Genomic DNA, 11965 nt, shown 5'->3' with positions numbered 1-11965 from the left:
GTACAGAATTTCTTTAGAAATCACAAAATGTTACCTTAGTTTACTTGCAGACCACCCCCACCTGATATTTTTTGCTGATTTGTAATGCCTTCCATACAAGTCTCTCCCTCACAAGGGTGCAAGACCATCTTAGAAACAATAGCTATTTCGTAAAAGTGGTTCAATAATATTTTTTCAATAAATAATATCTTGACATGATCTATAAAACTAATTAACTCAAAATTTTTTAATTTTACCATCATGATTAAAAGAGGGTTATTGTAAACATCCCATTTTATACTGGTTAATAAACTCAAAGTCTTGGTCCCCAGTGACGATACTAGAAGGCAAAAGTCTGAGTGAAATAGAGCATGAGCTGGAGGATGTAAAATGAGGAAATCATGAAAAAGTTGCTACAATTGGGTCCTTCAACTTTGGGCATGAAAGTCGAAGTAGTCATAACCCCAAAGCTACAAGAAGTCAGCATTTAAATCAACTCATGAGCACAATATGAGGAAGTAAATAAGTCTTTACCTCCCAATTACTTGGTGAACAGCCTGAACCATATGTGGAAACAAGGTGGCATAAGTAGATCCATAATCAAAGTCCCTGATATGGTCCACATCCTCTAAAAATGGAAGTTGATGGGTCTTTGGTGATGAAGAGACATGGAAAAATTCAATAAGTTTGGATGAGATGAAACAATGAAGTAATCAAGGAAATTTGCTGAGAACAAGAAAATTTTGATGAGAATAAGGGAAAAAAAATTGCCTAGACAAGAAGGAAGCTTTGGTTAGGTGTGGGAGTGGAAGAGTTTTTTTTTTTTTTTTTAATATAAAAAAACTAGTGTGTTTGAAAGTTTGGAGGGAAAGGAGAGCAGAAGACAAGAGGGGAAGGTAGAGGAGAGGGAGGGAAATTAAAGATTTATGTATTTATAAAGAGCCAAGTTTCCTATAACGAATCTTGAGGTACAAAAGTCCCACAACACTGATAGTTTATATGATAATAAAATAGTTAGGTATTTATAAGTTTTTTTCTTTTTAAGGGTCCGTTTGGATAGAGCTTATTGCTGAAAACTGAAAACACTGTAGCAAAATAATTTTTAAATGTGTGAATAGTACCGTGGGACTCATTTTTAATAAAAAAAAATTCTGTAAAGTGAAGTTTGTGAGTCCCATGAACAGTACACGGGACCCACAAATGTGCTGAAAGTCAGCAAAATGCGGCTACTGTTCATGCACAGTAACATAAACAGTAGCCTTGTCCCCCCTGACCCGTGCTGCAGCAGTAGAAGAAGAAGAAGAAAAAAAAAAACAGAAAACTCAGACGCAGACGCAGAAAACGCTGTATCCAAACCAAGCCTAAATTACAAACATAACTAATTATTTTAGAATAATCAGACTCAAACTAATAAGAAGCCTTACTTTTGAATAACTAAATCAACCTTATTAGCAGTCCAAAATATAAGAAAACAAAAGGCAAAAATAAGTTGTTTGTTTAGTTAGAGGCTGTTTGAATTTGTTGTTTTCATAACTCATAATTCAGTTTCCATCATCCATAATTTAAAAATGGTGGAACTCATAACTTATTTGGTTTTTTGTTTTCATCATTTAATTTTTTGATTTGTGAGCGATGAGTTATGGAACTACATACCCGGAACCCACGGTCAGAGCAACACGTGAGGCACTGCTTTTGACGGTAGATGCAACGGCTCTCTCTCTCTCAACAAGTTCACTCCTCCATTTTCATACCACCACAAGTCCTTAGAAGCCTCTTCCCTGCCCTCACCTCCTCACGCACGCAGTTACCGATCGGAGCTCAGCCAACCCGCGCCGCCCCGACCTCAGAAATCCAGTTCTTCACGCGCCACTGCACCGATCTTCCCCACCGACCTCTTTTTCAGTTTTTTCACCAATCTGAAGGTATTTTATACATTTGAGCTGTTTTATACATTTGATTTGTTGGTAATAGGGTGGTATTTTGCATCTCTTAGATCTATTTCAACCCGTGGTGATTGATTGTTGGGTGTTTGCTTCTCTTTTTTTTTTTTTTTGGTGTTTGGGTTTTCAGTTCTTCGGGTTGAGGGCTTTGTGATTGCTGGGATGTGCGAATGGATTGGTGTTTTTCTTCTCCATCCTTCCTAACTCCACCGTTGGCACCATCATCATTTGCTGTCAGCCCATCAGTGATGTCAACCATAGTGCAGTTTGGTTGTTGCGTGTTGGATCATGCTCTGTTTTATGTCTGGCTTTAGTTGTATGTGCTTCTATTGGCTTGGGACACCACAGTTGTTGTGGGTGGTCCCTTAGTTCTGGCCCTTGGTGTTCTTATAGCCATTTCTTTTCTGTACTTGTTTCTTATCAATAAAATCTTTCTACCGTTTTTAGCTAAAAAAAAAAGAAGAAAAGAAACGAACTTTTCAAACAAAACAATACCCACAAAAAATCTTTACAAACACCCAAGAAACGAGAAAGTGCCACAAAACAAGCAATGAACTATTTCCTACAAAGAAGCAAGACCAGCTAAAGAATATGACAATCCTAAAGACTTTGGGAACCAAAGAAAAAAGAGGTTTTTTTGAAAAATTTCAACAAACCCTGACTTACAAATGCATAGGTACAATGAAAAATAAGCACAATTAGAGGTAAATTAATAATCTAACCATGAGTTGTTTTACTTAAAAAAAAATAAACACAATGAAATGAACAGGGTTGAAGGGCTTGTGTTTTAGCTGGGTTTGGTCTGGTGTGGGTTGGATTTCATTGAGGAGGAGGGAGGAAGTGAAGAAGTGAAGAAAATGCTTCGGAATGACGGCTTCGCAGGGAGGCTAACAGCTTCGATCTGACCAAGCACTGGTATGGGTCCCACAAAAATCAGAAAAGTGTGAGCGATGGGAAGCTGAGTTATGGGTGCCAAACGGATGGAATTAGAAAATTTGGATATTATAAGTGATAAGTGAGCTGTGAAGAGTGATGAATGACAAAAATTGAGTGATGAGTGATGATAAAAAAAAAAAAAAAAAATTCAAACAGGGCCTTATTTATTCTCTAGTTTGTGGACAATCCTCTTTACATATGAATGGCAGGTTCAGTGTGTTGTTTCTAATTTAAAACAAAGTAAAATAATGGTCTTTGTCAGTGTAAACATGACAAGTAATATTATTCTTCTTCTTCCTCTTTTTTTTTTTTTTTTCATTGGGGGCGTTGTTAATTTACTTTTTTGTAATAGAGAATTTTGGGATAAAAAAGTACTAAAAATAATTTTAAAAAAAATTTATGGGTTAGTATAAATTTTGTAGCTTTATCAATGTCTTGATTTTTCTTTTCAAACTATTGGAAAAGACTTGAGGTTAATGTCTTTTGAATTTTTTATTCCCCGCTTTCCCTAAGATTGTAATGTATTTTGTAGTTTAATGAATGTTTTCTTCAAAAATATGTGTGTGTGTATATATATATATATATATATATATATATATATTCCTTTGGCCCGGAATTGATTTTATTTACTTATTTTAAATGTGACTTAAGTGACCTGTTCAAGTTCAAATATGATGTAACATATGTCAATTGTGTACCAATGTGAAAATCAATAATAACTAGTCATGTTAATAAGTTCAGAAAGACATTGCGAAAATGGTTGTGTCCATATCATTATTTCATAGATATTCCTTCAAGTAGTACCAAATGAGTGATTATTGGAATCCAAATATGCCGAATAATGTTATGAACTTCTACATCCCAAAATAGTAAGAGAATTAAAAACTGGGTTTTATTTCTATGTCATTCATATATTACTTGAACTACAGAATTCACTGCTTCACTTAAGTGATTCTAGATGGCAATGGGACACGCTTGTTGTATTCAGCAAGAGCCCACAATGGATATATATTTCTGTATGCTGCATAGTGTAACATGCAATTCTGCATGAAGGCTCCAGTGATTTCCTGGCATAAAAGAATTATATAAATGGTTAAAAACGCTGGCAGTAAAATTCAAGCATAATATAAATTTCCATAGTTTGTTACTTTGTCTTTCTCCTCTGCCCTCTTTGATAAAAAATTCTTGTTTCAATCACCTAGTGTCACAAGCTAGTTTTAAACCTGTGTTCTTCATAGTGCAAAAAAGAAAACTATCTTCATGTCAATCTTCTTCTTCTTTTTAAAAAACATTATCTTTTTCCTTCTTTTGATTTTTGGAAGCTATGTTAATTACAAGGAGATACCTGTTGAGGAAAATCACCATCTTCCATTTGAGAATTGATTATCAGCTTTGCCGCACGGTGAAGAGGTGTTGGGTCTCTTTCAGCCTATTACAAAAGGTTTTGATATTGAATTATGAAAGAAAAACATAAGATTAGATAGTATGTATAATGTTAGATTTTTAAGCTAACGACTTACTTGTCCAGCATGAATAAGACCCATCATTGCCCATGCAGTTTGCACCAAATTTGATTTGTTTCCTTCCAAGGGTACATATTCCTACATAATTTATGTAGCATCCACTGAATCTCATTTTTAGAGAAAACAATAACTTCAATGACACAGATTCTTCCCTTAATAACAATTTGGGAAACAAAATGGGGTGTGTTGTTAAATGTTCTTGAACTGCTTTCAATAGTGATCGAATCAAAGATATTATGAAAATTTATCAAAGAAGCTTAAAGCACATTCCATGTTGAGACATCTACCTTCTTTGGGCAAGAAAGATAGCTCTCTCCCCAGCCACCATTATCTCTCTGTATTTTGAGCAGAAAGTCAACTCCTTTGCGCATAGTGAGACAATTGTTGTAAGTCTTGCCACCAGCAGCCAGACCTCCAAGTGCAAACCACGAACCATAAGTGAAGCAAACTCCCCAATTTCCATACCTATCAAAATGCTTTATCATGTAATCGATCTTCTCTGCTAATACTCCTTTGTATGATCAAAAATCATTTCAAACATATCTAATAAACCAGTTTAGGTACATACCATGAACCATTTGGCATTTGTATGCCTTCAAGGTAGTGTACAGCATTTTTAATGAAGTTTTCAATCTCTTCCTTCCTATGCTTAGGGTATAATTTGTTAAACAAAACTAAAGCTTGGATTGCTGATGCGGTGCATTCAACATACTCATGCTCAATAATAGTATTCGCGAAGAATTCTACAGGATTTAGTAGCTGAAGGGAGAATAGAAAAAGAGCATTCCATTAATTTTGGGCACAAGATGATACTAAAGCATTTTCAAAAGAACTTTAAGGTCATTTCAATATACTCAGTTACTTACTTCCAACCACTTTGCAGCTCCTGCAGGCTCCCAAGCTGGTAAACCACCATTTTTACTCTACATTAAGCCATAGAATAGAGCTTATTGATATGAACAAATTCAAATACTTAGAAATAAACATTGCAATATATATATATATATATATATATATAAACGGTCCCTTCAAAGTGAGATACAAAAGCCTATAAGAGTTTATCATATTAATATAAGGTAATGGGAGTAGGCTGGTAGATAGCTACTGGAATTGCAAACAGTTCAGGAGAAGAAGCTATAGAAAACAACACCATTAGCTTTGCATAAATCATTTTCTTGTAATTAACTAGTTTTAGTTCAACAGTAAAACCAAGTGCAGTTTGGATTTCTCATTGATGCCTAGATGTGCGAAATAAGTATAACTAAGATACAACAGCAAAGTTTAGCCTCACCTGTAGAGAAAGTATGACATTTATAGAATCATAGAATCGCTCTGGTTTCATTTTCTCACCAACAATATCTGGTGGCATCTTTGAGAAAAGCAAGCAACACTGTGAAATAGAGAAGAATTTGGTGAGGAACATAGTGATTATGGAAGAGGAGCAATACTTTACTTCATTGAATAATTTAAACAATTACCTTCAAACCTTCCGCAGTGCAATCAGAAACTTGCCATCCGTGATCTTGATCAGAGAAAGTCCATGATCCTTTAGAAATGTGACGGTGCATGCTTTTGAAGTCACTAGAAGGATTGTCCATGACCTTTTAAATTTTTAAGGGAAAATGGAATAACTAGATTGAATAAATATAGCTTTTCCTTTTTCTTTTTTTCTTTTTTGGGTAAAAGCAAAATTGTCAAATGTATGCTTGATTTTAATGGTGAACAAATGCTATAAGAATTAAAAATCAAACCTGAGATCTCTTTAGGAAGTCATGTCCTCTCATGAGTGTAGGTCCAATTTCATCTACAAGATTACTTGCAAGTAAGGCTTGAATGGAAAAACCAGTATCCCACACTTGACTACCTAAACTCTGCATACAAATAAAACAGGATATATCAAAATCAGCAATCCCTTCTTTTCTTGCAAGGTACATCAGCACTCATAAATTTAAAACTAGAAAACCAAAGATTGGACTTATTCAAAAATTTAAATGAGTTTACTAGTGTCCAAAACCAACCCTAAAAAGAAAACCATTTTAGGGAATGTTTTCATTCACAATTCGATATAAAGTGAAATGTAATCTTCAACAGACACCAAAGATTCTATAATTGTTTTGTTAAATATGAGTACTAACCTGCATCTTTATTCCATCTTCAGCAACCCATATGTAATCTGAGATCCTAGCAAGATGCTTCTTGAAATAATCTCCATTTGGATCTTCAACCCAACAAGCGAGCATACATAGAACCTGCTCAATGCATATGGTATTTGGTATACTCTTTTATAGCCTAAGTAGGAGCTTGCCATTATTTTTTCTTAATTGTAAAGTTACATTACCTTTTCCACACATCCAATGGTAATGTATCGACTATTCTCATCTTCATAATGAATGTGCTTCATTGTTACTTGAAGGGCCTTCTCTCTAATAAACTTGTTAAATGGCCAATGAGTGAGAAGAGGCTCAATGAATATGTATAGGCTATCCCAAAGCAAATCTTGTATCAATGGATGGGGATGGTAGTTATCCTCCTGTAATAATAGTTTTGCATAATCAATGCATTGCAAGAAATACTAAAAAGCATATATACCAAGGAACAAAAATCGACCAAAATAGGAAAATTAAGATAAACTCACCTTTGCACATAGATGACGCACACTCCTCCAGTTAACTTCATTATATGGCTTTGTGTAGAGTTCTTCCCTTAATTGAAGAATGAGGGATGTAATAGGGCCAACAAACCTTTTCCCATATAGGTATGACATAGGCATGTACACCATCCGGCAGTAGCACAACATTTTGGCTACATTTTACGGATGAAGCAATTGCTAAGCTATTAGTAAAATAGAAATTCAGAATGTTGCAAGTTTTATTATGAACTTAAAAAATAAAATAAGGTAAAACCTCTGTAATAAAAGCTTCAAGTAGAGGTGACAGATTCAAATAGAAGTTGTAAACAAACATTGTACAAACCTGGATGCATGGGAAGAAACGAAGGAAGGATCCAAAATTCTGGGGGCATTGGATTGCTTCCAATCCATTCAAACAAACCAAGTATCTACAATAAAGGAACATTGCATTTCCAATTTGGTTAAAAGAAATATGGTTAGATTTTCATTTTCGTTACAAATTATTTTTATTATATAAGTCTATGCTAAACATGGTAAATACCGAAAGCCAAGTCTTTCCCCAAGAAGGTATGTGTGTAACACCACCATGATCAAGGATCCATTTTCGTGCTCTTACACAAGCATTGTCCTGACCTCCATCAGGTCCTTCCCCAAGCATACGCATACAAATATAGTTGAGAACAGTGCAAAACATGGTGCTATGGCCCTCTATGTGAAGTCCCCAACCACCATCTTCATTCTAATAATATACAAAATTGTTGTTATATAGGAAAGATTGAACTAAAACAAAAAGGTAGGTAAGAAATTTAGCTGAAGCTCTAATTCTGTCATTACGATTAACTTGTAAAGCTTCCAAAAATATGTACCTGATGGTAATATATGTATCGAAGGATTTCTTTTTGATACTCAGCAGAAAATACAGTATTAAGATGTCCTGTAATATACATACAAAATACCTGCATTTTTTGAAAACCATAAGAAATTACAAGCAGGCATATCACAATCCAATTGCACATTGTATTGGAAACAATTGTATTATTCACATTAAAATCAATCTTATATGTTTCAATGGTATACATTGGATGAATTAAAATAAATTATATTGGCAAGCACAATTTTCTATAGTTTTTCTCTCCCTCAATGATTTAGTATGGTATTACCCTACCAATTACCTCTCACAAAATCCATTTAAGTGGAAAATTTATGTATTGGGTACGGCAATTTTAGTTTGATACCGCCAAAAAAAAAAAACTCTACTAATGTATTCTTTGTAAATAAGTATGCGAAAATAGTTTGTGTTCCAAGAAGTATTGATCACAATAATGCTATTTCATGATGAAACTCACCAAGGGTGGAAGGAAGAACAATGGGCCAGCATTTTCAGCTGGCCAATGACCATCACTAGCTTGCAAGGCTGAATAGAAATGGACAGCCCTCTTCAATGCAGTTGTGGCATTTTCATATGTGATTTCTTGCCCATCTTCAATCTTAATTGGAGTGACTGTTTTTTTGAACTTTCTCTCCCTCAAAAACTGCAACCATTTTGACAAAAAAGAAAAAGGATGACATTAGTGTCAACAAATTTATGAAGCATTAGTAAGCCTAATATATAATTAAATATCATCAAAAAATTTTAATCTTTATAGATTACATTGTCCACAAGTGAGAGCAATATCATCACCTACTAATACTATAAAATTTCATTTCCTTTATCAACCAGCCAAAGTCGCATTTATAGATCTAGCCTCTTCGTTACAATAATATAATTTTATGTCATGTGTCCTAAATTATTTATTTTTAGAGAGTTTTATTTTTGAAGTCAAATGTAAGACCATATTATAAATATCAATCCAAGTGAGTTATTGCGTACAAAAACCAAAAAATCTAGAATTAATAAATATAAAAAAAATTTAAATTTTAAAAAATGGACAATTTACAATTTCTATCTAATAATATTCTTACAAGAATTTGTAAAGAGTGAAAAAATATTTATATGAATGACTATCAATAATATTTAAATTATATATGTAAGAATTATACTATGCATCTTAATGTATATCTTTTAAATATATCCATACATATGTATGGGGTTATAAGTTGGTTTTGATAATATATAATTGCAAACACCCTATTTTATTCTCAATTAATGATGATACATACCTTCTTGCATTTACATCCCCTAACGATAAACAAATTAAATGACTAGCCTAGACTCTCCAATATTTTTCTCATTTGTTGTCTATTATCTAGTTTTTACTTTTATTCTATATTTAATCTCTCTTCTTCTTCTTTTTGGAAATTTGATAGTTTAAAGTAGTGGAGATTTGAATCCAGAATATCTCCATTGGAAATACCAAGAGATACTAATTAAACAACAAATCTAATGGCAATTTCTATCTTTTTTTTTTTTTTTTTTTGATGAAAAACTTGTAACTTTATTAAGAAGAAGTTACATCATGAGAAATAGCAGACTTAATCAGCGATGAATTTTCCTCTATCCAAGTTACATAATTATAAAAGCTATCTAATTCTTTGGCATGCTTAGCCAAAAGATGTGCAGTCCAATTGCCTTGTCGCTTCACATGAGAGACCTCAGCTGATCTAAAATCCCGAAGTTGATGGGCTCCACTAGTCAAAATATTGGACACAGTTATAGGCAGGGTAAATAAACCCAAAAGAGCATCAGATACAATCTTAGGGTCTGTTTGGCTAAAAATTATTTTACTGAAACTGAAAATTTATTACTAAAAGTACTACAGATAAAGGTAAAAGATAGTTGAAATAGTCAGCGAGACTCATGAATAGTAACAAAAAATGTAGTGGGACCTATAAATAGTAGCAAAAATAAACTGAATAATAAAATAATTTTAATTTTTTATTGATATCCAAACACACACTTAGAGGGCGTTTGGATTGCACGTTTGCGCGTCCACGTCCACTTTTTTCCTTTTTTTTTTTTTTTTTTTTTACCCCAGCCGCATGTTTTGACTTTTCAGCAGTGAACAGTGCATGAATGCACTGTTCACGAGTCCCATAAATTTCATTTTTTAGCAACTTTTTTATTAAAAATGGGTCCCACAGCACTATTCATACATTTAAAAATTATTTTGCTACAGTGTTTTCAGTTTTTAGTTTCAACAAAATAAGTTATATCCAAATGGACCATTAGAATCACCTTCGCAAAGGCATCAGTTAAAGCATCACATTGCCTACAAATGTGAGAGAAAGAAAAGTTCTAAAAAAAGCTAGAAGACAACAGAATGTCTTTAGACAAGACAAATGTAATAATTGTCCATTACTAATAGCATTAATGAAAGTCTAATTAAGGGTCCGTTTGGATAGAACTTATTTTGCTGAAATTGAAAACTGAAAACACTGTAGCAAAATAATTTTTAAATATGTGAATAGTACCGTGGGACCCATTTTTAATGAAAAAATTGTTGAAAAGTAAAATTTGTGGGACCTATGAACAGTGCACTGTTCATGGCTAAAAAGTCCAACCTTGCGACTGGGTTAAAAAAAAAAAAAAAAGAAGTAAGACGCAGACGCAGCACTAATAAGCTGGATCCAAACCAGCACTAAGTGATTGTTAAGGAATTATTGTAGTATTTGCTTCCTTTAGCTTCCGGATGCCAATTTGGACCATCTTTCACATTTTGGGTGCATTAGATCACAACATAAAACCTAGGATTGATATTCTAACAGTCATAATAAGGAGAGGAAAATTTAAATCCTAAAAGTATTTTTGTAAAGTACCAAAATATGCCAATTGAGTTACAAACTCTTGGGTTAGGCGTATAATTAAAACTTACAAATATACCACTTTTCTAGATAGTTGATTTTCCTTTGAAAAAAAATCTAGAGTCCAAATCCTGGGCCCTCATATATATTGGACAATTACAGAAAAGTATTCAAAAGAAATAACTTTATAGAATTTGTCAATAGGTATATATTAAATTGAGGGTATGTAGCCTATAAAAAAAATACATAATTGGAGGGCTTTCAGATCTGCCACCCCATCTGAAATTAAGCAGAAATAATAATAATAATAATAATAATAATAATAAAGAGACGAAGGAAAGAATAATAGTATTTATACAGTTTACTACGTACGTACTTGAGGAATAATATGGATATGAAAGGTAGACAGTAGAGATGGAGAGGTACCTGCATTCGCCAAAGTAGGTCGCCACTGGGCCTGATCTGGTAGCGGTTCTTGTAGAAATCTTGACGAGCCTCTTCAACCTCAGCTCGTTCTTCTGGACTACCAGCCTCAGGGTCAAAGTCCCATATTTGCCTTCCAACAAAGTTGTTTGTGCTGAAGATGTAAGGGTCATTGCCACCCTCAGCTATCTTGAGCTTCCACATTTTCTTTTAACTGAGTTTCTTTCAATCAAAATGCACTGCTAAGATCAATATTTGATGATGTTGATACCACTTCTCTCTTCTTTTCATTGCTGAAAATGCAACTACTGTACACTAGTACTGTCAAATCATATTTATGACCATAACATGATAACCAACTTAATACACTAGTTCTATCAAATCATAAAACCATCTTGTCAAAAGGAAAATACTTAATTATTTATTTGTATATATACGACCAAGAATTTAACATCAAATATATATCCTTAGTGGATTGTAATTTCCAAAAAAAATTTACTTTTTTAGTGTATATAAAACCAAGACCAAGAATATATATGAACAGTATTTAAATGGTTCATACATGGTTTTCAAAAGAAAAAAAAAAGGTTCATAAACACGGTAGGGAACTCTTTAACATCTCCAAGAACTCTATTTAGCAAAAAAAATCTCCAAGTACTCTTTTTACCATAAACACGAGGGGGTAGAATATGGAAGACAGAGAGAGAGAGAGAGAGAGATTGAGAGAGTGTGAGAGAGAGAGCAATATCGACTTTCCTAAAGAGGGTGCATTTTCGGTAGAAGCTGCCGAGACC

The 11965-nt window shown here is 33.6% G+C and overlaps 1 protein-coding gene across 1 annotated transcript; it reads right to left on the bottom strand.

Moving 5' to 3' along the window:
- Positions 1–3607: 3607 nt before the first annotated feature.
- Positions 3608–11762, bottom strand: LOC142636408 (beta-amyrin synthase-like). Its single transcript, XM_075810624.1, has 17 exons — positions 11175–11762; positions 8354–8539; positions 7874–7963; positions 7549–7746; positions 7351–7435; positions 7014–7180; positions 6717–6908; positions 6514–6627; positions 6130–6249; positions 5857–5979; positions 5670–5768; positions 5245–5301; positions 4947–5137; positions 4666–4843; positions 4376–4456; positions 4201–4284; positions 3608–3922 (listed from the first exon to the last, which is right to left on the bottom strand). Exons 1-17 carry the CDS (start codon positions 11373–11375, stop codon positions 3800–3802), a joined length of 2289 nt encoding a protein of 762 aa, XP_075666739.1. The 5' UTR covers positions 11376–11762; the 3' UTR covers positions 3608–3799.
- Positions 11763–11965: the final 203 nt, after the last annotated feature.

This window comes from Castanea sativa, chromosome 5 (genome assembly GCF_040712315.1).
Source record: "Castanea sativa cultivar Marrone di Chiusa Pesio chromosome 5, ASM4071231v1".
NCBI classification, from domain to species: domain Eukaryota; kingdom Viridiplantae; phylum Streptophyta; class Magnoliopsida; order Fagales; family Fagaceae; genus Castanea; species Castanea sativa.
This window is presented reverse-complemented; position numbering and strand designations above follow the sequence as displayed.

Bases quoted from the DNA above. Each gene is read 5' to 3' on its own strand.
- LOC142636408 (XM_075810624.1), bottom strand. From the start codon at position 11,375: ATGTGGAAGCTCAAGATAGCTGAGGGTGGCAATGACCCTTACATCTTC. The intron at 5,302-5,669 runs GTGAGGCTAAAC...GGCTTAATGTAG, and splicing joins ATGTCATACTTTCTCTACAG to AGTAAAAATGGTGGTTTACC. The intron at 3,923-4,200 runs GTATCTCCTTGT...CTTTTATGCCAG, and splicing joins ATGGTGATTTTCCTCAACAG to GAAATCACTGGAGCCTTCAT.